The sequence below is a fragment of the Lepidochelys kempii genome, chromosome 18 (assembly GCF_965140265.1).
Source record: "Lepidochelys kempii isolate rLepKem1 chromosome 18, rLepKem1.hap2, whole genome shotgun sequence".
Taxonomy (NCBI): Eukaryota; Metazoa; Chordata; order Testudines; family Cheloniidae; genus Lepidochelys; species Lepidochelys kempii.
This window is the reverse complement of record NC_133273.1, coordinates 9,790,521-9,817,725: the sequence shown is the minus strand read 5'-3', so window position 1 is coordinate 9,817,725 and position 27,205 is coordinate 9,790,521. Positions and strand designations below refer to the sequence as shown.

At 43.5% G+C, this 27,205-nt stretch overlaps 2 protein-coding genes across 4 annotated transcripts in view; one reads left to right on the top strand and one right to left on the bottom strand.

The window, feature by feature from the left end:
- Positions 1–27,205, top strand: part of CAPZB (capping actin protein of muscle Z-line subunit beta) — a 110,131-nt gene that overhangs the window by 81,160 nt on the left and 1,766 nt on the right. For 2 of the 3 annotated variants that reach the window (XM_073316785.1, XM_073316782.1), the window contains 5 exons: positions 9,988–10,129; positions 10,654–10,770; positions 23,216–23,281; positions 24,518–24,594; positions 25,898–26,010. In XM_073316785.1, coding sequence (XP_073172886.1) covers positions 9,988–10,129; positions 10,654–10,770; positions 23,216–23,281; positions 24,518–24,594; positions 25,898–26,000 — 505 coding nt within the window. In that variant the 3' untranslated portion in view covers positions 26,001–26,010. The remainder of the gene's footprint in view (positions 1–9,987; positions 10,130–10,653; positions 10,771–23,215; positions 23,282–24,517; positions 24,595–25,897; positions 26,011–27,205) is intronic. The other variant, XM_073316784.1, reaches the window with a different exon arrangement.
- SLC66A1 (solute carrier family 66 member 1) overlaps positions 10,138–27,205 on the bottom strand; it is a 44,827-nt gene continuing 27,759 nt past the window's right edge. Inside the window, exon 10 of the mRNA XM_073316781.1 lies at positions 10,138–10,156. The gene's annotated coding sequence lies outside the window, so the exon portion shown is untranslated. The remainder of the gene's footprint in view (positions 10,157–27,205) is intronic.

Sequence of the window (27,205 nt, the reverse complement as noted above, 5' to 3'; positions counted from 1 at the left end):
TTTTTTTTCCCCTAAGCAAATGTATGCTTCCAGCCTCTCATCACTGTTAGAATTCAGAGAAAGAACCCATCAGTTTCTCTAACAATAGGCTTATTTCTGGTTGGTGTTCTGAGCTCCTCTCTCTTCAGCAGAATCTGTGTACATATTAATGTGCTAATCATTAATAAGACACTAACACTACCTAAGAAGTGACCTAATACCAGTCTGTGCATATGCCATTAGATACTTTCTTAAATCACGGTTATCTGTATTGTATGTGCTCTTTGCCAATTCTTGAGCCACATGTTCCTGTCCAAACCAATCTGAAATGATTTTTGAAGTAAGAATTTATAGCGCAAAATCAAATGTTTTACTGAACTCCACCTGAAATGGCACTTACTTTTTCTAATTTTGTGATAGTTACAAAAATTTTGATTCCTTAAGACAAACTTAATTTGCAAAAGACCATGCTGCCTGTTGAACATTACAGCTTTACCGTCTGTGTGGCTGGGATTTTAAAAAGAGCCTCAGGGAGTTGGATGCCTGACGTCCATCAGAATTCCAGACTCCCCTAGGCTCTTTTGAAAACCCAAGCTTAGATGTTTAGTGACTCTCACCCCTTAATACTGCTAGGTCCCCGTTCTTGAGCCACTTTAGAGTGCTTATCGCCATACATTTGTAGGTGCAGCTGGTCGTTTGATAATTCCAAAGCTCTTGACACCCCCTTCAAGACAATGTTTGGCCAGACAGATGCATCAGAACAAGATAGTGAGACTGATTAATGATAAACTTTCTGGCTCATATAGCTGTTTGTCTTATTGCTGAACATCTGCATCTGGGTTAGAGAATATACATGTATGCTCAGAATAGAGCAGTTTATTCTTAAAAGTACAAGGGGAGATTTTCAAAGGCACAGATTACGGTTCCTAACTCCATTTGAAAGTCAAGGTACACTGAGCTACAGGTCTGTACACAGTAAAAAGGAACTAGATCTGAAACTGGCCTTTGGACTATCTGATGGTTATGATCCAGACTGGGGAGCCTGGAGAGTGGTGGAGGCAGGAACCTAGAAAGTGGTGGAGGATACTTTCAGTTTAGGTTGAGTACTACACTGCCATTTGCACCTCTGAAAGCTCTCCCACAGCGTTTTAAAAGTATGCTGTGTTTTTAATGAATAAGTTGGTATCAGACTGTGAAGTAGGGTTTCCAGGTGCCCGGTTTTCAACCAGAAAGTCTGGTCAAAAAGGGGACCCCTAGCATGACCTGACACCAAAAGTTCAGTTACTCCGGGGGGGGGAGGGAGGGGCCAGGGGCAGGGGGAGGAAGTGGCACAAAGCCATCAACCCATGTCAGCCCCTACTCAGCTAGGGCGGTCTCCTATCTGCATCTCGTGGGCAGGCAGGCAGGCTTGGTGTCAGGCTGCAGCTTTGGAGCAGAGGGAGCGGGGGTGGGAGGGTGAGCGATGGGGGAAGGGCGTGGGGGAGAGGGGAGTTTGGTTTTCAGCAATTAGAAAGTTGGCAACCCTACTTAAAAGGCTAACTCATCAGTGAATAATAGTCCTTCTTGTAACCTGACTGGCTAGAGTAAACTTGATGTATGAATTAATATGCCATACAATATCTGTGCCAAGCATGATTTCAGTACATTTAATGCCTCATGCACAAGAAATAGTTTATTTTAGGCCTCCCATCTTTTCTGCCAAATATATTTTAATATTCAGTTTTATGCTTCAAATAAAAATAACATGTTCCCAAGTGGTAAGTTGAAATACAGAGATAGTTCTGTGTAGATCAGTAAAGGTGAATGACTGGTGAATTTAAGGAGGCTTAACTCTAGGTTTATTGCATCTTTCCTTAAAGCAGCAGGGTGACTTGTCCTGCACTTCCTAGATTCACACCCAAATAGCAGGTGGAGTAGCCAGTAGTGCTTCAGAGTTCTCCAGCCTAGTTTGTAAAGGTGTAAATCGTTTGAGAGCCTTCAAGATCTAATTCCTATCAACGTATTGCAGACCTGTTACTCAGCGTATCTTGCTGTAGTTTGTCACAAGACTGCTATCTGAAGCTGTTTACCCCTGTACTGTATTTGTGATAATTTCCCTGAAGAAAGGGAAGGAAGGCACTTACCTGTATTTAGATTTTGGGACCTACACACAGAGCTGTAATTAGGCATTTTAGTGCCTAAGGCGAACAAGCATGTTTGTGTTCCCGAACTGTTTTTCCATCCTCCCAGCTTTGCACCCAGACAGCTGCCCCACTCACCCCGTCCTGATTATGGCACTGCCTCCACTAGGACCCTTTCTGTAACTATGTACGTCTAAAGAAAAGGAGTACTTGTGGCACCTTAGAGACTAACCAGTTTATTAGAGCATAAGCTTTCGTGAGCTACAGCTCACTTCATCGGATTCATCCAATGAAGTGAGCTGTAGCTCACGAAAGCTTATGCTCTAATAAATTGGTTAGTCTCTAAGGTGCCACAAGTCCTCCTTTTCTTTTTGCGGATACAGACTAACACGGCTGCGACTCTGAAACCTGTCATTATGTAGGTCTAGGTGCTGAACTACTTGTTTAAATGAGTCTAGGACTCCTTTGTGTACCTCTGCAGTTTGCCTCTTAAGAGACTGACATTCTAGTTTATTTTGGAACAGCATGTGTGAGCAATTGTAGTTTGCATAATGTAAAACTTGTCTGCGACTTCATTAAATATGCAGCGGGCTCTCTACAGAATGGCCTGCTGTTGGTCACACTGAGTATAGGTGAAAGGCTTGCAAGCAGGTCTCTGCCACCTGTGGTTTAATGAGCTTTTTCTGTAACTGGAGATAGACCATGGTGTTACAAGGTGACTTAGTCTTTTGTGTTGGAGGCTAATGGTAGTTTGCTGGTGACTTCTCAAAGAGGTTTTGGTCATGACATTTCAATCACTAAGTACAGTTGAATGTTTGGGAAAATTCCACTACATGCATCCGACGAAGTGGGTATTCACGAAAGCTTATGCTCTGATACGTCTGTTAGTTTATAAGGTGCCCCAGGACTCTTTGCCTCTTTTAAATGGGGAATGTCACTTTTGACAATGGTAGTGTATTGAAAGCCACAAACGTCAGGATTCTAAGCCACTTCTGACTTTTAGCTGCTCCATTGTTTTGAACACTGTTGTCCTAACATGCAGCGTTATTAGTCTTCATAGCTCTCCTTGCAGTTTGTCATCCAGCCGCAGTCCAGATGTGCAGTTAAGTGTAACTGGCATTGAAGTTACACATACCTAATTTTATTGGTATGCTTGCTCATAGGACTGTTGCACCTGTGTGTGCTGGAAATAATTTCTGTAAAATACCTGTACAGAATCCGCAGGCATATTTTGGGACGTGTTCATTAATCTGGACTGAGGACACACACATCTTATTTTTTCTTGTATTCAGGGAACGTCCTTAAAGAACTTCATATGGCCACGTTCCTGATTGTGTGTGAGATGAGGGGAAAGGAATAAAAGAATTTTGAATCGTCTCTAATTGAGCCAGTAAAAAGCATTATATCCTGCTCATTTTTCCCATCTCAAACTGTCCTGTGCATTCTCATGCCTTTTGTTTTATTGTTGAACAGTATTCTGTATTTTCTTGCTGCCGTAAATCTGGGATCGTGAGAAGGTCAACGGTGAAATTACCTGATGACAAAACTGAGCTCTTTCTGTAGCCTTAAAATCTTTTTCCATCCATGAGCTAGTAATATGTAGTCAGTTTGAATAATGGACTTGCTGAAACTGGCCATTTTCTTTATACTTAAAAAGCAAAAATGCAAGTGAACATTTGGTTTTGGGTGGGGGAGGTACATGATGAAAATTGTGCTGTCATGTGTCCTACCAGCCAGTTAAACTTCTGCCTTCAAATAGGCTCCTCCCTGTGGTATTCAGTCACCCATTAGAACTGCCAGAAAACAGCAGCCCTTTTGGTGGTGATTTTAATGCTTGTAGATGAATGCTCAAAAGCATTTTTGGGAGACAATAGGACTCTTTCCTCTATCTATATCAAGAGACTTAGACTCACTTCTAGGTGCTGACCAGCTGTTCCTGTTACACTCTGCAATTGCAAGAAGCATCTATATAAATATCTAGAAAAAATCAAAGTGAACAGTGTCACTTTACCAAATCCAGTCTAAAGCACCACTTAACATTTTAAAATGGTTTTCATAAACAAATGGTATTGGTACTTGGCATTGGGTTTTGTGGCTTAATGTTGTGCTGCAAAAGTCGTGAGCCAGATACAAAAACCCACCCGCTGTCTTTGGCACTAGATTACCCACTGGAAAATGCCCAAGTGTTTTTATGGATGTGACTTGGTTCTAGTGAAATTGAGAGCTATAGCTTGTTTTCATTGCAGTGTGATGGAAACTCACTTTACCAGTGCCTAGTCCAAAATTCATACCAAGTGTTGTGAAAGAGCTTTCCAATGCCACCAAACAACATCATTAATAATCTGGTCTTTAATGGTAAAAGAAAGTGATCAATCTGTCCCCTTTTTTTTTAGGGTGTGTTATTGGGGAGAAGGGAAACTTCCTCCCCAACCTAACTCTCTTGAAGTTATAGCTTTGTTCTGCCAAGCTTTTACTCTCTAGAGTTCCTTAAACAAGTTTCCATCCTATGTGTCCACCCACACAAACTTCAAACACTTCATAAAGCTTTGGATTTCTCAACTTAAATATTTTTTTATTCTCACATTCATAAAGTAGGTCATTTTAAAAAAAAAAAGTAATTTTTTTTTTAAGTGTGACATTTTTTGTGTAAAAAGACTTTTTTTCCAGGAATTCTGTGGTTGAAGAGTAATGGACATAAAATCTGTGTACCTGACCACGACATTCAAACTATAAAGGGGTTCCAATGAAAAATGGCATGCTACTCTGAACTTTAGATGGCGAGAGTTATTGATATATTGGATCTAGTGCCTTTTCAGTAACTCCAGGGATCTACCTCTTGTGCACAGTAAATATTTCCTGAAACAGAACTTTAAGTCTCTGAAACAGTTTCAGCATTCTTTATTGAAGGTTGGTTACCCCTTAAAGCCTCCATAATATAGGAGTGTGTCAACCAGCAGTGCGGCCTTCTGATTTCTAATAAAGGCGATGGCTGGCTAGTACAACCAACATGCTTTTTTTTTTTTAAGTAGTCTCTTACTGCAAAATCTTGCCCCCTCCTCCAAGCCAAAGAATAATCCGGAGATATCCAGTCCTTAAACTGAAGAAGTCTTGAGTTCCTAGCTATTCTTATTAGCTTTGGAAAAATGTATTCACATTTGGGAAGCCTTGCAAAGCACCAGAAGTTGCACGGAAACATAGGAATTGCCATATTGAATCGGACCTGTAGTTCATCTAATCAGTATCCTCTCTCTGACAGTGAGTAGCAACCAGATGCTTCTGAGGAAGATGTACAATAATCTGCCCAACACTGCAGTTACAGGTACAACAATCTAGAAAGCTCAGAGGGGCATACATCAAGAGTAGTGATTCATGTAGACTGTCACCTCAAAGAAGAAGGTTCTAGCAGTTCTAGGAGCCCCTTGGTAGATTCCAGTTCTTCACTGTGTTTAGTTCCCTTGACCTGGTCCTGCTTTCCGGTTCACTCATGCATTTCCTTTCTTCGTTATAGAAGGCATCAGTTTATGTCATACAGCAGAATTTTCCAAGTCAGTTGCCTACCTTTCTGCTTAGTTTTTTATTAAGTTCCTCTGTCTTATCTGTGGCTGACAAAGCTTTCTTGGATTTAGTCCAGTCTTTGTGCAGCAAATCCATGCTTACAAATATAGATTTCAAATCCTGCCAGTCTCTGTCCAATTTTCTGTTACGTAGTAGCCAATTAACCTGTAGCATCATCTTTATTTTTCCTGGAGAAAGTAAGCTTAAAGAAATGTTCTCTAAGCATGTTGTTCTGGGTTTCTGTATTTATCAGACATGTCCCACATCAGTATGGGTTATAAAAACGGATTAGGGAGGAATAGAACCTGAAACCTAAAATTTAGTCTCCATGTGACTTGGGCTGAAATCTAGTGCTTCTGATCAGTGATATACACTTTCTTCTCAGGAAAACCAGTGAATTTTTGGAATAATCAAATATTGGTGAAGCACACAGCTAACATTTATCCCTTAAACACGACTGCATTCAATTGATTGCATTATCGTTTGGGTCTCAAGATACTGAAGCTGGCTGTGGCAAAGTTAACTTTATTGAAATAGCATGTTAGTATTTAAAACAATATTAATACTATATTTGATTCATTAAATATACAAAGACTAGTTAAAGTGTTTCCATGTGTGTGCTGTTAGTTCTGGCGGGAGGTTCTTCAGATGGTTTTATGTGGTTTCAAACAACATTTTAGCACATTCTTAAAATACCCACAAAAGCCTTTATGTAAAATCTCATAAATGTGAGCCACATAAAAATTATTTTTTCCTGTTTCATGTCATTGAGATCAAAGTACAGTAGGTAAGAATAAATTTCCAAAAAACCTTGTTGTAGTCCTTCTCTTAATTAATGTTTCGGGCTCATAGCAAGCTCATAAAATGTATAATGGGGAAACTGTCTGTATACCCTTAAGTAATCTCACTGACTGTCAGTTCACCCTCAATGATTTTTAGCACACTTGCTATGGAGGCAGATGTAGGTTCTATTCTCTAGCCTTTAAGCCTTTCTGCTCTCTTCTCCAAGGACGCATCGGTCAGGCTGGAACTTCAGGTTTCTGAGGAACTGCAAGGCACACTGATCAATGCAGAAGTTACAATCCATTCCCAGATGCTTCAGGAGAGTGTGAGGGTTTTTTTTGTAACCCAACAGAATTCTGGCTTCGCATGTCTGCTCAGTTGAAAGGTGTTCCCTTTTTAATAGGGGTAATGTCTCTGGATAACAATACTTCATAAGACAGTACTATATGCTTCTTTGTTACTAAATGCCAAATCTGAGCTTGCTGATCCATAGTGAAGGTCCCTCACTGGACACTAACTGCTGTGGTATTGAATTAACTGTTTATACCTGTCTCCCAGTCTTCAGCATTCTTTGGTATGATGGTAGATATGTGCCATAAGGAAGAATTTGGGCAGCACAGGGGTCTCTTTGTGTGTGTGTGTGTGGGTTTTTTTAAGCTTTGATTTGTGTCCTACAGATGCAGAGAGAATATTTGAGCAGAGTAGGCCATATTCCTTTACAATAATCTTTCTATCTGTTCACACTATTCTGTGGGCACTGGGTGGGGAGGACACATTTTACTTCTGGAACTGTCTGTAATATATCCGGAGATCTAAAATGAACAGCACATGGAATCAAACTTTGAATGCAGTTAATAAAAAGATTTTTGTCAATAATGGAGTGGGGTTTTCCTTTCTTGCTGAAGGGAAACATGAAATCACTTGTAAATTTAAATGAACATGCTCCTCAAAAGGCAGTTAAAGTTAGGGCTGCAAAACTGTTTAACCTGGATGACTTTTTCCTTCCCTTGGCTATGAGCCTCTATTCCAATGTGGGGGCTACCGCTCAAGCAGCCTTCTCAGATGCTTGCATGATCTGCTCTTGCATTCCTCAAAACATGGATTCTCTGATATTGTGTACACCCATAAATGTACATGGTGAGCATATGAATAAAGAGCACTCATAAAATGAACTAGATGTCAATAGCTATATGAGCACTTGTCTCTTGGCTTTTTCAGCTTCCTATACTTGCACCAGACTGAGTGAACAGCAGACAGTGCATTAGAACCACACTATTATGAACAGTCAGCTTGGTAGTATACACATTAGGTCCTGTCATGACTAATAGCTAGCAGTATGAGAGACTAGTTAAACAGTAAAGCAGAAACAAAAGCCAAATTAAAATCATGCTATTAAATGGTGTGACAAATCTTAAGCCTTATGATATGAGTGTTGAACTCTTATAGCTGTGTGAGTCATGGAAAAACCTATAAGTACAAAGTTAAGAGAAGCAGGGACTGAAATTCTTTGCGTAGTAGTTAAATTACTAAAATCTCAGTTTTCTGCATGCTGTGGGAGAATATTCATGCTTTACATCTCTTGCATAAGGAGAGCTTGAGATTCACTGTTGACACTTGCTAAGTTGGGTTGAAGGAATTGTAGTAATTGTGCTAAAATGCTATAGGATTACAGTCTAGCAGTCTGCTAAAAGCAAAAAGTAAACCGTATGCTCCCCAATCCCTACTATATCTGTTTACTTTACAGTAGATGTTTCATCCACCACATGTATAATGTGGTACAAAAGGTGTAAAGCAGTTAGATCAGCAGGAGAGCAGGTGTGGGGTTTTACAGAGTTCATAGTTCTCACAGTTTTGCAAGAATGTACTTTTTGGCCACTAAAAAAAAGGAATTCAATGTTTCTGGGTTTATTCCCTGGTTTATACCTGCTCCCAAGCAGGATGCCAGGTGGATTAATATTTAAACCTAGCCAGTGGCCCTCAGTACCTTCTCGGACAACATGAAAAGTGCCTGCCTGGAGTGGTATACATACTGCTATATTACATGTCCACCAATGGAACAGTTAGCTTCAGAGGGTCATGTAAGGAACCTTGGCTTTCTGAAAAGGTCTCTGATATATTAGCGAGAAAGGCAGAAGCACACAAGCAAGATGTCCAAGTACATGGCTGAAAGACATTTTCTGGGCCACGACAAAACGTGACCGTGGGATCTACATCAACTCTCTGGGAGATAGAAGAGGCCAGCTTGAAGTACGACAATCTGCATCAGCCTGTGGAGCCATAAACAGCCTTCTAACATTCCCATCACGAAATCAGATGGCTCTCCCTTTTCATCAGTGGACAAGGTCCAGACAGAAGGAAAACAACGCCACATTATGAAAATGTGCTGAACCAGGCATTTCCGATGACTGACTGTCTGGAGCTATGAGACCTGGCAAAGCACGTGGCTGCTGATCCATGGACAAACACTGATCCTTCATCACTCAAAATGTAAAACACCCATCCAAAAGTTATGGCATGGGTGTGCTGCGGGACCTGATGGTATTCCACCTGAGCTGCTCCAAGGTGACTTGGAACCCCGGTGATCATTGGCCTACATCAGCCGTTAAGTGTGGGCATCAGACAAAGTACCAGCCTCCTGCATGCAATCCATGTCTGTGTTGCTGTATGGGTCAGAAACCTCTTACAAGCAGACTTGGAGTGGCTAGACACATTCTATATGCGTGGTCAGTCCCAAATCCTGTACATAAACTGGTTTGACTTTGTGTAAAATGTCATCTCCTAGAGATCTGGCCTTCCTTCAATCACTTATCATATTCAAAAGCAGAGGTGCATTCTTTTCAGCCATGTTGCTGGGATGGACAAAAACATTCCAGCACACCATACACTCACTGTCCATGGACACTAGGCACAGCCTGCAGGGCCGCCCCAGAGATTTGTGTATTCAGAGGATTGAGCCAGATCTGGAAACTTCACTACACCATGCCTGGTGTGGCACCATCAATGGTGGTCACTCTGGCTGGCCCAACAGTCCTCTGTAGACTGTTTGACTGGCCCTTCGTTTCTAAAAACTTTGGTTTCAGTCTAACTCTGATGGCAATAAATCAAAATTGTCAGCTTTCTTTACACAAACTTCAGACTGTAGCATAAAGCCACCTGTTGGTTCCCTTTTGTCTTAATTAGCAGACTTTACTATAAAGAACTCCCAAACACACTCAGTAGTGAGAAGGAAAAACTACACTATAAAATACAGCCCTTACTTTCAGCTGATTTGTAGCTTGCTCTGTAACAGCTGTTGCAGTTAATTGGAATCGGAGGAGTTGTTTGCTCAAGTTGGATAGACATCCATAAATAGCTATTTCTCACTAACCAATGTAAGCTTTTTATTTTCCTTAAGAGAAAAGTACCATCATTTTTATTAAAATGAATGCTGTAAAATTATGTAAACTGAAGTTCTTGGGTATCTATTAGGCTCTCAACAGCAGTTTAAAAAAAACGTTCTGGAATCTGGGATCTTGCTTATCTGGGATCTTTATTGGCTCTCTTCCTGCAGGTATTTTGAAGGTGGAGTCTCCTCGGTCTACCTCTGGGATCTGGATCATGGCTTTGCTGGTGTGATCCTTATTAAGAAAGCTGGAGACGGATCAAAGAAGATTAAGGGATGCTGGGATTCCATTCATGTGGTGGAAGTTCAGGTACATCCTGTGAGGCAGCTGATATTCCTAAATGAAAACAAAAGCCAGTTAATTCCAGACAATAAAGGCGTACAGGTGCTCAGCTGAACAATGCAGTGTTGTGTTGGGGCTGTGTAAACCTTTCCTCTGTTAATTTTTGAAGTCCCGTAAGCAATTTGGATGAAGATAAGTCAGGGCTGTAATCAAAAGGATCCCAGAAAGACTGAAAATATGCTGTTTTCTGTGCATGTAACCATGCACTATTTTAATGTAAAGGTCTGCAGATAAACATCACTAATTAAGTAATAAAAATGGGGCATTAGGGAGTAAATTGCTTGAACTAGATTTGCCTTTAGGAAAGTAAGTGTGTGTGTGTGTGTGTGAGAGAGAGCATTTTTAAAATATAAAACATTGGCTTCAGTCTGGCCATTCAGCTATGCTTTGCAATCCTGTGGCTGCTATGTGACTCCCCCATGCTTTGCCATCTTTTAGGTTTTATGTTTTAACTTGTCTCTCCATCTTCTTTCTCTCCTCTTCCCCTTCAGGAAAAGTCCAGTGGTCGCACTGCCCATTACAAGTTGACCTCCACGGTGATGTTATGGCTGCAAACTAACAAAACTGGTTCCGGTACCATGAACCTCGGAGGAAGCCTTACCAGACAGGTACTACAATATACGAGCATTAGAGGACATGTCTACGAAGGGATAAAAGACCCACAGCTGACTCAGGCTCATGGGGCTTGGGTTGAAGGGCTAGAAATCGCTGTTAGACTGTCAAACTCGGGCTGGAGCCTGAGCTCTGGGATTCTTCACCCTCACAGGGTCCCCAGCCCAAGCCCAGTTGTCTGTACAGCTATCTTCCTTCAGCCCTGGAACCCGAGCCTGGTGAGCAGAGTCAACTGACCCAGGCCAGCTACAGGTTTGCTTTTCTTCTTTTTTGTAATCCCTCTGTAGATGTACCCAGAGCCTTACAAACTCAAGGCATGTCCTTTGTTGTTTGTATTGCAATAGCATCCAAAAACCCCCATCAGGATTAGAGGCCCCATTGTACTAGGTGCTGTATACGCTGGGGTTCCCTGCAATCACAATTCATTAAGACAAGTACACTTTTCAATGGTTATCCTGTTACCATATGAAGTTTCTCTTGGTGGTAGTAATGTTGTTAACAAAAAGAATAAATTCAGTAGGAATTTGGGTTTCCTTGTCAGTCTTTTAATGCTGTGTTTGAAGTGGGCTTGCTGAATTTTCACAGCTTCTACTTTTACATGCTTTCCTGATTAATATCCTTTAAGTTAGATCTTACATAATTACAGATGGACTTGTTCATTTTGCTCCTGCCTGCCCTTACAAGATCAGGCTGAATTATAAAAATGTCTCTATCTAAAGCCAACCTGGCCTATGAGATTAATCCTGTATTCTGTAGGATTATTTCATTTGTTGATTATAATAACTTTCTTTGCATTTTTCCTAAGACTTCAAACATACAGTACTTATAGAAGTGTTTGGCTGCTACTGTACCTGACTGTTGTAAAACAAATCCTATTGATCCTTCCCTTTAATTCTTGGTTCTTCACACCAGCATTTTAATTGCGTTGCCTTTGCAGAAAAAGATCAACCTTTTGAAAGCAGGGTGTCCAATTTGTCTAAATAGTCATAAGTGTTGCTGTCAAAGGCACATTTTATGGGCAGTAGCGGTTAATGGAAATACTGGTGGTGGCCAGCAATTCAGCTCCACAATGAGAATCTCCAAAACACACAGTGCCTGTGATAAGGCAGACAATGCATACTCTGAAATGAATAGAACAGTTCATATTGCTTTGTCTGTGCCAGGTGTGAAGGGGGAAAGGGACATGTATCCACATTGCAGAACTGAAGCACTGTGTTGCTATTGGAAGCACCAAAAATTTGCCATAGACCTGCATGAATTTTCTATGTTGATGTTACAGAAGAAACTGATGGGAAAGCAAAAATATGCATCTGGAGACAGTTGTGCATTACGTACTGTTTAAAATCTTTATAGTAATTATGCCTTGATTATGCTCACTGGGACAAATAATTATCGCTAGGCCTTCCTAATACTTTCAATCTTAGCTGTGAAATGGAGACCAAGGATTTGGCCGTGGCCGTGGCCTTGCACTGCATGACAGCTCGTGCCAAGGAAAACAATAGCCTGTTGAGAGTGATTGTCCTCAGTACACCTTGGCCTGCACTACTAGGCTTTGTTTGGTTTGACTTTCACTCTCTGAGCTTTAATGAGGAAATTCATGCTTCTGTCGTCATTTTAACAGCAGACCATGTAATTCATATGTGATGCATTAAAGCAGAGGCCTGCGTCCAATGTAAGTAACTATAAAAAAGCCACTAGGGAAATGATGCACTACCTCTATACAAACAATGGAAAACTCTGAAACTCAAGTTAGCTTCAGGTCTCAGACTTTTTGCTCTGAAAATGCCATAGTAGCTTTATTTATGTAAAATAGCTTTGTCAGAATCCAGTGCAAATGAATAATCAGCAAATATTTAGGCTCTTCTGAAGAGCTAGCATGCTGTGTGTGCAGGAGTTCTGAGGTAGTTGTATGTCTGTCTAGGGTATCGTGCGTAAGCAGTTTGCTTTAAGGTGGCTGGAGTTGTCAGCTAGAGTACTTTTCTCTTCATGCTTTAAACCCTGTGTATCCCATCACCTAAAGGGGTATCTTATGCCTAGGAACAGCACTATATATTTTCCTTGGTAGGCTTTTTGTAGTCTACCATAAAGTTCAACATGTAAAATCATGTTTTTAATTTAATCAGGTCCTTAATTGGATCTTTTCACTGACATTTTCAAGACACTATATTTTAGGCTCACCAGTATAGTTTTGAAATAACTTCGGCTATTTAATTGTTTTGGTTAACTCTCCATTTAAATTAGTACTGTATTGACCAACTTGAGGCCTGAAACAAGAATAGCAGATGTGTCCTTGTTTCACTGCAACCTTTTAAGTGTTCACTAGCTCCAGAATACTCTGTCTTGTGATTTGATGGCAGAGAAGTTTTTGATGCCTCAAAAGGGAATTCTACCGAGAGTCATAGCTTGAAACCAATTTGGTCTCCTTGTCACAAATTGTGTACTTTCCACCAATGACTAACTCGGTGGAGGAAGCGGGTGCAAAGGAACAGCTAATGTAATGCATCCAAATTTACCCGCTCTGGCAGCTACAAATAGCTGGGCAGGTCTCACATTGAAATGTTATGGTGCTGTGCTATGGGAACCATGTGCAGTTTGGAATGGAAACGCTTGCTCCTCACTAATTCCCATTCCTGTTGTCTGTACTGTGCCTGAGGTTACTCTTGATGTGGCCAATTCATCATTACTGTTACATGCCTGGACAATGGGGTCAGGGAGTTTTCTTTCTCCATTCTCACGTGTACCTCTCTTCTGCAGTCATTTCCCATTGGCGGAGTACTGTTGCCCAGCACAAGAACCATATAAGTCCTGTACCGGATTTCTTCCTTGCTTTTTTTTTTTTTTTTTTTGGCCTTCATCTGGACTCTTTTGTGTTTTCTTTAGAAGAGTGGTTCTCTGCGTTTCTGCTATAGAATCCTGTTGCTGTCCAAACTGCTTATCTATGTGAAGGGTCACAGTTAGGTTATTCCTGAAAAATGTATACAGCAGACCCTCGCTAGAGCGCGCATTGCTATAGCGCGGATTCGCATATAGCACCGTCGCGGTGATGGATCCCAAATTTAAGTATTTAAATTGGGATCCATGGTAACGCAGCCCCTGCTATAACGCGGTCCCGTGCATGGATCCTGAGCCTTGCGTTCTAGTGAGGGTCTGGTGTATTCTAGTTTGAGAATAACTGTTTATTTTCCAAATCAGACACGCCCTCTGATTCGTTGCAGAACTAGACTTCTGTTGGACTGAAAGGAGAAAAGATAGACTTTTATCACCAGAGTCCTCCCCCAAAAGGCATGAAGTGTCAGCATGAAAACTTTATTTTTGCAGTTGCCTAAACCAGGATGCAGTCCCAGGCACTGTACGTTCTGAAGACAAGCTTGGACGCAGTTCAAGAGAACTCCAAATTGAGGCAGTGCAGGCCAGGATGGAGGAAGTAACTTCCAGCTTCACATCCAACATTGGCAGGCTTCAGTAAATATGAGGGCTGAGGTTGCAACTCAGGAAGGGACAGAGTGAATCGGTCACTTATATGCAGTCTGCATTGACTGGGAACAACCGAAGGAAGTAGTGCACAGCTGAAAGTGAAACAGGCCATCTTTAACTTACAGATAAAGGTCCAGCTCCTACAGGGAACAGAAAAAATACCAGTTGTATTCAGGTCAAATGCTGTCCTCCAGTGGATACAAGTAAACCCCAGACATGTTCAAGTCTGAATCTGGGCAGATGCTGTGTGTTGTATCAGTTTCTGACAGACATGATGGCTTTGCCTTTTTTTACACATTGGAAATGCTTGAGTAGTGTGACGGGCAATGTTTTTTTTGGGGTGGGGGGAACTGAGGTGTGATTTCAGCAGTCTGCACTTTTATTCAAGATAAGAGCAGCCTGCTCAATCCTGCTCCAGTTTAAGTAAAATAGATGTAGCCTTCAGGCTCCTGGCAAATAGTCAAAATAGCCTTTGGTTGGGCAAAGCTTTGATGCTCCCAGTTTAGAGGTAAGACTAACAGGTGCCTTTTGGAGACTTTTATTATGCACAAAGAACCTGTGTGTTTTTTGTTAAGTGAGGTTGTACGTCGCAAGGAAGTGCTAGTTTGCTGAGAAGGAAGCTGGCTCACAAGCTATAGTTTATCCACATCTGGAGGTGTGGGAAGGGAAGAATATAAATCTGGGGGGGAAACTTAGCCTGGGATTTCAGATTAAAGCACTGCAGATGTGTGTGTTGATATTCAGATTTGAAATACATAAATAGTGAAGGTGGAACACTTGCACTGCTGGATGAAGGCTGGTCTGTTGCAAGCTGAGCTTTCCCTGTGTTCAGGAAGAAGTACTCTGTGATATATCGCTGTGCAGTAAAACACCAGTGCAGACATTCTGCCATTTATCATAATAGGAAAATCCTCCCAAGCTTGGGCTTTGCAATTAGGCAAGCCATATATTTTAATCAAATAGAGCTTTCATGTAAAGGCCTATCCCACTGATTTCCAGATGTTGTAGAACTAAGTGAGAAGTAGGGGAATATATTTCCACCAGAGGGCTCTTAAAACTTGTGGTAGTCACAAACTTTGTGCTCCCCCTTAGCAGATGCCCGGTTTCCTAAATGTGCTGTCTCTGGGGCAGGGAATCGAACTGGTAATTACTTTGGTTCAATTCAGGTTTGAGTTCAGTTGCATTCTGTGTATTTGGGTTTAATTTCAATTCAAGCCACCCAAAAAACCAATTCAGTTACCGGTTTGAACTGGTTCAAATCATATTTCAGTCTTATTGGAAGTAAATTTAAAAAAGAGAGAGAGTTGAAACTTACAGTTGAAATTATTTTGATTTTTGGCCATTTGTTTGTTTTTATCTTTAACTTTACATGAGTTTTCCTAATATTTTTCTGTTGTCAAATAAACATGATTATTTTCCGATTAGGTATTTATTTGAGTGAACTAAACCTCTTCCAGTATTTGCTCTTTCATATTGGACGTTTGCAGTGAATGGATAAATGTGAGTTTGGGGAATGGGCCATGCCTCAAGTGGAGCATCTGGAGGGAGAAACTGCTGGGGATGGGTGGGAGGAGGGCCTGTCCTAAGGGGGAGAAGGGTTGGGGAGCCATTACCTTGGGCTTGGAGTGGTATTCTGGGACCAGGGAGCATTCTCTCCCCCGGGGGGAGCCTCAGGGGGTTCTTCTATCCAGCAATAAAAGACCTAAAGCACAAAGTTTCAGAGCCCAGGTCAGCTGGCTCAGGCTTGCGAGGCTAAAAATAGCCATGTAGACATGCAGGCTCCACTGGAACATCCCACCACCTCTGGTTTCAGAGCCCAGGCTCCAGCCTGGACCCAAAGTCTACATTTTTAGCTCTGCAGGCCGAGCCCCCTGAGCCAACTGACTTGGGCTCTGGGACCTGCTGTGGGTTTTTCATTGCTGTGTGGATATACCCAGAGATGACGGTTCAACCTCTGTGCCCTCTGGCTGCCTCATGTGGTGTGCAGGCAGCTCCTAAGCTTACCCTCTCCCTATCCATGGGCTGGCCTCCTTCTCTTCTTCTTTGAGTGCTTGTTCATGTTGGTTCCAATCAGGTGTGCGCACATGCACGGGAGCCGGAAGATTTTTCCCATAGCAGCATCCATCGGGTCAGTCCGGGCATCCGCTGGAGTCGTGCCTTCATGGGGCTCAATATAAAGCCCTGCCGACCCGCCACCCCCTCCGTTCCTCTTTACGCTGACGGTAGGCTGGAACTTCCCGGAGCCCTTGCTTTAGCAAGCGCATTCAACTCCAGCTGTTTGTACATAGTTAGCTTCTCTTAGTATTTAGTAGTTAGTAATTAGAGTTGTTGGGGGTTTCTTCCCCCCCTTCCGACTCCCCAGAGCCATGGTATGCCTCGGTCCCTGGGGTTTAACAACGATGTGATCTACATGAAGCGCATGCCAAAAAGTGATCCACACGCCTCGTAAGTAGAGGCAGCAGCGACTTAAAGTGACGCTCATGGAGGCAGCTCTATGCCCCCATTCGGACCCAGGTTGAGGGGATCTGGCTCCTAGCACTTGCTCGTCGACGCGAAGTGCCCCGGCGCTGTCACCAAGTTCAGTGCCGAGAAAGGACTCGTCCTCGGACGCTCAGCACCGGCGCGGCACCTTCCAAGGCCTAGCACAGAGCAGGCACCGCTCTCACTCGCCATTGCCTCGGAAGAAAAAGAAGCTGGGCAGTCGGTCACCCCTGGCTAAATCTAAGGAAGTGAGACCCCAGGCAGGCCACAGCTCGAGATCCCCCGTTAAGGTCACGTTGACTCCTGCCCAGGCGAAGCAGTTGGGTCCCGGGCCCCCACGTTCACCGGTCCCTCCGGGCCAGCAGCTGCCACTTCTTTCGATGCTGGAAGCTTTTGAAGCTGCTTGGGATCTGCTGTACCTTATGGCGCCCCCTAAGAGGGAGGAACCTCCGGTGCTGGCGGTCCCACCCCAGCCGCTGTCAGAGGGGAAGCCGGCAGTGACGTCCAGGCATTCGCCCTCTCCACGTCTTTCGGCACCGGCCCACTCGGACAGAGAGCTTAGTTGCTCCCCAAACTCTTGACACTCGATGCACCGAAGCTCAGCTCCTCCGTGGTCTTCAGTCTTGGAGACCTCGGAGTCAGAGTCTGACTCCTACTGCTCTTGAAGGAGTAGGAGCCGATGATCGAGGTCAAGGTGTGAGCTCCAGGCGTGGCCACCTCAGTGGCAGAATCCACCACAGTGGCCATTCTGGACCCCATGGGCCTTTCATGAAAGCGAGGGAGGGATCCCAGGGGACTGCTCTGCAGCATCTTCGGTGACCTCAGCCACATTAGTACCGCCATCAACCACGCAGCCAGCCTCGGCGCCTACCCACACGCCAGCGCCATCGGCTGCGGCACCATTGTCAGCACAGGCCTCAGCACCAATGACTCTCTGTTGATCTCAGCACTGACAGCAGTCTCAGTCATGATGGACAATACAACAGCAATGCTCTACTTAAACAAACGGGGGTGTAGACTTCTCTCCCCTGTGCCAGGAAGCCCTCATGCTGTGGGACTTCTGTGGAGAGCATTCTATACACCTGCAAGCGTCAGGGTACAGAACGAGCTGGTGGACCACCTCAGCAGGTCGTTTCACAGCCACAAGTGGTATCTTCTCCCGGATGTGGTGGTTTCAATCGTCCAGAGGTGGGGCTTTCCCCAGATGGACCTGTTCACCACATGACACAACAGAAAGTGCTAGCAGTTCTGCTCCTTCCACAGTCACAGCCCAGGCTCCAGCGTAGATGTGTTCCTCCTCCCATGGGGAGGTTGTCTTCTATATGCCTTTCCGCCCATACTGCTCGTTCACAAGGTACTTCTCAAGATCCGGAGAGAACAGTCATATTGATAGTAGCAGCCTGGCCCCATCAGCACTGGTTCACATCTCTCCTAGACATGGAAGTCCCAATTACCCTGCCGCTCTTCCCGGACCTTCTGGCACAAGATCATGGTCATCTTGAACATCCGAACAGGGAGTTGCTTCACTTCATGGCATGGAAGCTCCATGGCTGAACCCGATGGCGCTTTCCTGTTCAGACCAGGTTAGACAGGTTCTCCTTGGCAGAAGAAAACCCTCTACGAGAGCCATATACCTTGCCAAGTGGAAGAGATTTTCAGTCTGGTTGGCGCAGCGCCATTTGTCCCCAACGCTAGCCTCTGCCATTTATTCTGAACTATCTCCTCCACCTGAAGCAGCATGGGCTTTCGTTGTCCTCAATAAGAGTACACTTAGTCGCCATTTCGGCCTTCCACCCGGGCGCGGAGGGCCGCTCTGTGTTTGCTAACTCTATGGTCAGCTGTTTCTTAAAAGGGCTCGACAGGCTATACCCTCACATCCATCAGCCTGTTCCTGCTTGGGACCTCAACATGGTCCTTTCTAGGCTCATGGGACCCCCCTTTTGAGCTATTAGCGACATGATCCCTGCTCTACCTCTCTTACAAGGTAGCATTCTGCAAACCTCTCAGCCAGGAGGGTGTCTGAGCTCAGGGCCCTAACATCAGACCCTCCCTATACTGTGTTCTATAAGGACAAAGTTCAGCTCAGACATCAACCTGCTTTCCTCCCAAAGGTCGTGTTGCAGTTTCACATCAACCAGGACATCTTTCTCCCAGTCTTCTATTCTAAACCGCATTCCAGCAGCAGGAAGCAGAGGCTCCACTCTCTGGATGTCCGCAGGGCACTAGCCTTTTACATCGAGAGAACGAAACCATTCAGAAAATCAGTCCAGTTATTCATGTCATTGGTGGACAGAATGAAAGGTCTCCCTGTGTTGTCACACCGTATCTCGTCATGGATAGCGTCCTGTATTTGTGAGTGCTACAACGTGGCAGGTGTTCCTGCACTTCCAATCACTGCACACTCCACCATGGCGCAGGCTTCATCAACAGCTTTCCTGGCTAAGGAAATCTGCAAGGCGGTGACGTGGTCCTCCATCCATACTTTCGCCCCGCACTATGCGATTACCCAGCAGGCCAGAGATGATGCAGCCTTCGGACGAGCAGTGCTCCAATCAGTGGAAGACTCTGACCCCACCTCCTGAGCTTGGGCTTGAGAGTCACCTGATTGGAATAGACACGAACAAGCACTTGAAGAAAAAACGGTTACTCGCCTTCTCATAACTTGTTCTTCGAGATGTGTTGTTCATGTCCATTCCAATACCCACCCTCCTTCCCCTCTGTAGGAGTAGACGGCAAGAAGGAACTGAAGTGGTGGCGGGTCGGCAGGGATCTATATTGAGCACCATGAAGGCGCGACTCCGGGGGGCGTCCGGACCGACCCGACGGATGCTGCTAGGGGAAAAATCTTCTGGCTGCCGTGCACATGCGCGCACGCACAGCTGATTGGAAAGGACGTGAACACCACATAACAGTTATGAGAAGGCGAATACCTTTTTTTTCATTCTACAGAGGCAGGCCTTGCTGATAGCAATCACATGCCTATGTGATCTTATTTTCATTATAAAACAACAGTAGTGTGTGGGATTTTTTGGGTTTTTTTTGTTTTAAATATTCAGCTTAAAAAATGCTGAACCTTTATTCTAACCAGTAATACCCTTTTTTTTCCTGTTCTGTTCCAGTTCAGGCTCAGTATGTAGTACAAAATGTATGGTTCAAGTTCAGATCCAGTTCAAGTAAAAATATTAGTTTGAACTAAGAAAAGGAGTACTTTCTTTTTGCGAATACAGACTAACACGGCTGGTACTCTGAAACTAGTTTGAACTAATTGTCCCTGCTCTGGGGTTGGCCTGTTTGCTACATGCGTAACATTTTTGGGTACAATAGAATGGATGAGATTCACTGGTAATTGCACAAGGAATTCCTTCTGCTTCTTCATGTGAACTTGTCAGACTTTCCAGTTGTCCAGTCACATAATAGCTGGTTTTACAATGGGAGCGGGAGGGAGGGAAGAGCATGCATAGACCAGCAGGGTGCAGAACTGGTTTACCAACACAAGATGGGTAGTTTAAGGCTTTGAATATACAATTCGGGGAAAGAGGAAGGGCATACTTAGGCTTGAGTAGGTGCATTTGAAGGCCGTGCACAAACAGAAATCTTCAGTGGAGTTCTGCAAAACTGGCAGTATTGAGATATGTGGAGTTTACACCCTCAATTTTACTTTGAGGCATCTGCTTTGAATTTAGAATGAAACTTAGTGGAAACTGCCAAGTTTTGCCTCACTTGGTGTCCAAACATTTTGACATTTTTCCCACCTCAATCCCATGCTCTGCCTGCTGGCCTTGGCTTGTGGACCTTTGGGCAAAACTGGTCATTTTAAATTCCCTTAGAGAAGTTTGCATTGCTCCATTCCACAACAGCTGTATACATTGATTGGGGTTCTTCAGGGTGACATGGATGAATTTTCTTCTTATCTTTTCTACTATTCTCAGGGACACTCATGATGGACCAAAATACTTATCCAACTTACATTTCTCTTTCATCTTGTCTTGTTTTCTTGCAAATAACCTTGCAAAAAGTCCAGACAGCAGCACAGAGCTGCTGTATTCTGCATGTGAGACATCCCAAGTCTTCAACTAGCTATCCAGAGCTTAATATACCCAGAAGAGCGAACTTCCCTCAGAGCTGGACTTGCAGCAGATGGCTCGGGAAATGAGGCAAGGAAGCCAGCTCGTGTGCATCTCAGATGGGAGAGGAGTGACTGAGACATGTAGATGGGACTTGGCTCATTCTGGAGTGTTAGCTTTTTTTGACTGAGCTCATTGGCAGATGGGGAGTGACAGTGGGAAGATGAGCTGCTTGTTAACATCAACTTACAGAATGGAATTTCCCCTCCAAAGTAAATTAACCCCCTTTTATAGCAGCTGCAGGCTTTCTGCTTGAAATCTTACGTTAACAGCCCACTGAAGGAGCCTTTAAAAGAAGAAAAAGCTGCTGTTTGTATAACATGGCTGCGGACTGACTCCGAACTCCCTTAAAACAGTCTCTCATAACATCTGGGCTTCTACAGCACATAAAAATGTTTTCCTTCTGGCAGCAGATTTTATGGAGACGTAATAAAATACGTTTTACAAAAATAATTCTATTTTCAGATTGTGTTTTGCCAGTGAGCGGGGCCTGACCAGGTGTGGAGGAGATTCAGTGGGGAGCCTGTGGAAGTAAAGCAACCATTGCCAATGCCCCAGTGTCCCACATTTGGTCAATATACTGATGGCCCCCCAACCTCACCATAATGTGTGCTTGTTATAGCTCAGATTTATGTTCATCCTCTCCGCGGTCAGATTCTTTTTCTAGGCAACATGTCTCCGTTGTATGTAAACAATCTGACTAAGGGGAAAATTAAACTTTCTTCTTCCCCCTCTCTCCCCTCACCTCCCAGGTTATTTTTTGTCTTCAAGGCTCCAACTTAATTAAATGCGCCTCCAGGCTTGATAGACACTTAACTTAAAAGGAGAAACCTGTAGCTGCACTAGATTTCCAGACTAGACCTCGAGGGAGGGACAGGAACAGATGGATAAGAGAATTCAGTGGATTACTGAAACTCTCTGAAGAATCCCCTGTCTACAACATCTTTTTCCCTTCTTCGTTTTTATGCCTTCTCAGCACATCTGTATCGGTTGCCTGTCCTAGGATTGATATTCACTGGTTGGCAGCATATCTACATTTAGCAAGAAGAATTTTCACCTAAGGCAGCAGAGGAGCCAATCTCTTCACTAGCACCACAGGTTTACAGATTACACGGGGCTGGCTGCGGTCTCCAGATGAATGCTGCCTTAGGTTGCTCTAAGTAGAGGCAGAACTTGTAAAGGGAACATGGTATTCTAGTGTCAGCTCTAACTTACTCTCAGTGGGGAAAGGGGTTCTAAGTCTCAGTTGGCTCATTGGCTGTCCCCTGTTCAGACTTCCCTAAGCAAGTGTTCTGCAGTGCATAACTGGGGATTTTACTCATTAAAACAATAGCATCAATAGTGGGGCTAAGCTTTGTCTTGGTTGCAGAAACTTCATGTTAAAAGTTTGGCGTTTTAATTATATGTGCCTTGCAAAGTAGAACCCTCTGTGCCAAGTACTTAGTGTCTAGAACACCTTTGCTCTCGCTAATAAGAGATGAATTTTGGTGGAACTTCCTATTTCTGTGTGCCTGCAGTTTGGTAGCAGCTGAAGGTGGGCAGTAACCGGGCAGTAACCTAAATTATCGCTAACGTTAGCAGGCTGCTGTGGTCTTGCCTTCCCAAACCACAGCAGCTTGGGACATCCACTGTCTTGCTCCCACTTCCGTTGGAAGATAAATAATTTCCAAAGTGCAGATAACTGGGAAGATCTGAAAATACCGAATTTGCTCCCATATGCGATTACAAATAGTGCTGAGATGAAGAATAAAAAACAGCTGTTTTACAGGGACAGACCCCAGATTTTAGACTGACAGCTCCATGCAATGTGCACCTCATCAATAGCTCCAGTGGCTATGAATCCAGACAGCTTGTGTGTCCCCCTTCTTTCTGTCCCCATCAAAGAATAATTGCATGCATTGTGTATCTACTGCAGCCACATAATGGACAGTGCATGGACAACTCTGCAGTATACACGTATCCCCTTTAGAGATGATAGGCGAGTGCTGGTGCAAACAGAAAGGGTCTCTCATGGTACTGTGGGGTTACTGCAGGTGAAATGGGATTACTGAGAAATGTTTGAAGGACGCACCAACATGACTCTGTCTCCAGTCTGAGGACGACTTGTCCTTCATGCGAGATGGTTGCTTGAGTTAGCTGGTGTACTGCTCACTAATGAGATTTGTACTTTTGGGGTTTCCCATTTGGCTAACAAACCATATGCATTTTATATCTGACCTTATTCTGAAAAAGGCTGCGTTTACTCTACAACACTGGCATTTACCCACGTTCTCCCATCCCTGCTGTTAGTATGTGGAATTATCATGTATCCCTTCCCACCTTGTTTCTCCATTACAACTGATTCTATTTCTTTTCTCTCCAGATGGAGAAAGATGAAACTGTGAGTGATTCCTCTCCACACATAGCCAATATTGGACGCTTGGTAGAGGTAAGTACACTGGGACCATCGTAGCTCTAGTAACTTACGTTGTACCGAGGCTATATTTCCCAGCCATCTTTGCTGTCTAATGAGTTAAGACCCTTTGTGTGCTTCACAATAGTTCTTAGCTGTGAAAAGTCCTTCCTGCACAATTCTAGTCACTCCTTCCTTACCTCTCTCCCCCACTCAATACAGTAATAACCTTCCTGGAAATGAAATGGCCGTGTCCTTAGTATTAGTAAACACTTTCCCACCCGGAGTCACTTACAGAGTCATTGTTTTTGACAGAATTACTGAAAGCCATGCCATAGTATACAGAGCTGCCCTTTCAGCTGACATGTCAGCGTGTAGGAAGTGCTCATTAAGTGCTCTGCAGTTGCTTTTCACAGAACTTGACTTCATTGCAATTGTCAGTCTTATCCTCGGTGTACTAAGAGTCAAGGCTAAGATTGCATTAGTTGCTGGAAAAGGGGTGTGGAGCAACACTTGGTTGGCTGCTGTTTTAGCACACCGTATTTTTGAAAGCAGCTCTTATCCTCATCGATTTCAGACTTCATAGTCACTGTGGAAGGAGGGGAGAAAATTCGTAGTTAAATGAGTGTGTGCACATAATACTGTTGCTAGAGACCACCAGACACTCAAAGCGTCCAGGATAAAACACACTTGCTTTTGTTCCTTTTGTCAGAGGAGGGGTGGCCAGTAATTCAGGCGAGACTGAAGTTGCTGGGGGAAAAAGTATCACTTCCAAACATATTGCAGTTGTGCCATTAGCCACCAACTCAGAGAATTCAACTTCGTTCTATGGAACCCGTAACTTCTTGGGTTCCTTAAATGGCTGACTCAGAACCTGGGAGTTCGTTCTGTTAGGGATTGGAACTAAGAGGGGGCAAATGGGCTGTCCTGTTTGCAGTGGGATACGAGTTGGATCCCTGAACAGAAACTGCCCTCTTGTGGTTCTGGACAGGTATTTAGTGTATATAGCCTTCCACAGTAACCAGGAGCAAAGTGAATCCTCAGACACTAATGTGAGCTGAATCTGCAGCTGTTAGGAGAAGTGGGGCACACAGTCTGACATGAAAACTTAAATAACAGGATACAGTGGGCCAAATCATGCTGTGGAAAGCATTGCATCTCAATACAGTCAACTGAGCCGGTGAAGGGGTACTCACAAGAGACTGGAGTAACTTTTAATAACCATAGAAACAACTGCAATGATTAATAGACTGGCTTCTCCCTTTCTTCTAGGACATGGAAAACAAAATCAGAAGTACGCTGAATGAGATTTATTTTGGAAAAACAAAGGACATCGTTAATGGGCTGAGGTAATGGACCATCCACAGCTGGCTCTTAGAACTCACTTAGCCCCTCTCCCTCTCCCAGCAGCACCTGCAGTATTGTCCCACAGTCAAACAGTGACTGGCATTCCATTGCTAGAACTTCCCCTTTCCATATCTCCAATTAGTCACCTCACTGGGTTTTGGAAACATTCACCAGTAGTGGTGTATTTAGAGAACATTTCTCTTACACCTTTCAACTACAGGAATTTGCAGCACTTTAACCCCTTGTTCCCTGTTCAAGAAGAGCATAGCACAATAAGGTACTGTAGCTTGATGAGATTATTTTTTAATGGGCAGCTTAATTATTCAGACTGAAGGTTTTGTGTGCTGGGTAATTAAATTTTGACTCATAGACCTAAACTTATTCTTACAAATAATTCTCAAATGCCAAACAATCATAAGGAACTGGCGATTCTATGAAAACAGAGTTTATAGTTTTTTTTTAAAATGCACCACTTCTTTTCTTCCCCACTCCCTCAGGCTGGAATGTAGCTTACCAGAGCAGACCAAGTGAATGAGCCGAGCCTGCTGTGTATTTCTGCAGGGAAGTTGTGTGAGGCTTTGGACCTTGATCATGTCCAATCAGGAACTTTGCATAGCAAGTTCTGGGTTGGTGTGTTTTAACTCTTGGGGGGGAAAGTGCAGAACTGAGAGGTGTTTGATGCTAAGTAAACTCTTCCACCCTGTAAATTGGACTCCCCAGCATAGTTCAATAATGCAGAAAACACAATAGACAAATATGCAGATTCTGCAGTTTCCATGTATACTGATGTATGAAAGCATCAGCAGGTCTGCCCTGCAATGGTAGAATTATGGTGCTACTTCTGCTGCCTTCCTAATGGCCGTTTGGCTGGAGTGGGTCCTAGTACTTGACAGACCTATTTAATGAAGTGCTAGTTGAAAATTGTCCCTCATTTTCATTGTGGTATGTGGGGAATTGGCCAGGCAGCTGCCATTAACATCACATGGAAATATGTAACTGATTATTTTTTCCTGTGTGAACCTTGCTGAAAATCCCTGTAGTTGAATCTATGCAATATATTCTCCAATACCTCAGTCTAAAAGAGCTACTATTTTGTGCGTTAATGAGGTAATCTGTTATCACCCAGAGTATCTGGGTCTGGCTTTTCCATCTCACCTTTTCTGTTTCCTCTGACTCGTGTATTTACACTTGTTCTTCCTGAACTCGTTCCTAGTGGCTTCCAGGATGCCAGCTGTCTGTTACTGGGTTCTTCTGACTGTTCTTTTCCCTATTCTACTTCACTCATTTCTGAACTACTCTCTGTAGATCTATTGATGCTATCCCCGACAACCAAAAGTATAAGCAGTTGCAGAGGGAGCTTTCTCAAGTGTTGACCCAGCGTCAGATCTACATCCAGCCTGATAACTAAACCAATCCAGGTACCCCTGCCTGTGAGGTGTGACAATCAGCATTAAACTAGGACTCACCCTGCCAAGAACAGGCTGTCTTACCTATGCATGACAACTGAAACCAGAACTAACCCATCACTCCTGCAAACTGATGACCAACTTTTAATTTATTTCACCTGCATAGAACCAATGAATGCCTTGATCTTTATTCCCACTGTAGGGAGTTCTGTGCACTGAAACGTGGGGGGATTTGCCAGTTTTGTTTTGCACTCTGTCTTGGGGGGCAATTATACAGTAGATGGCCACGTACCCAAAGTGGTGGTAGCTCATAGTCACTGTTTTGACCCAAAACCCTAGGGCTCCATTACAATTGCACCGTCACTTTTTTTTTTTTCCAGCAGCTATACAGATCTTATAGACTACTCATTCCTTGTAATTTTACAGTACTCCTTTCCCTCTGAATAGAAGGAAGGTTTTGGAAGTAAATAGCTGTCCTTTCCATTGTAAATGATGAAATACAAAGGGCCCTTTGGTCTTGGTACTTCCAAGGCCAATAGCAACCAATGCTGATTTCCCCCTTCCCTCCAAATCCTCTTTTTGCCTTGTATATCTGAGTCTTTCTTGGAGCTTGAAAATGCAGCTCCACTCACGCTACTGAAATGTTTCTAGCCTCCATTTCCCTGTGCTGTGCACAGCCAGTTATAAAGGGGTTTGCTCATATACTGTAGGTTGCTCTTGGAGCTTTGATTGCTTAGGATGCATGGCAGTGACTAACCCTGGGCCAGTTTAACCTTCCACTCCAATTCCTAATGAGTTACAGATGCCTTCTTAAACATGCTAAGCTGACGGAGGGGAAAATGAGCACTGTTTGTTGATGATGGCTCAGAACCATTACTTTAACCTGTGACAAATGCAAATATAAAATGTATATATTTATGTTAAATCAACTGAATTCTCCAGAGACGAGAGGATGGAAATACTTTCTAAGAACATTAGAAAAATAACTCTGATACAAAAAATGGACTTGCTGTTCAGAAACGAGCACCCAGGAATAACGTAGCCCTGACCATAGGAGAGAATGTAAAATATAGAATATATGGAGAGGAGTCTACTAAATTGGATGCTAATAGCTTCCCTGAGGTGTTAGCATCTCTTTAAAAGGCCAATGCCATTGTTCTGTTATCTGATCAGTTATAAAATCCCTTTTTTAACTAGGGATCTTTAT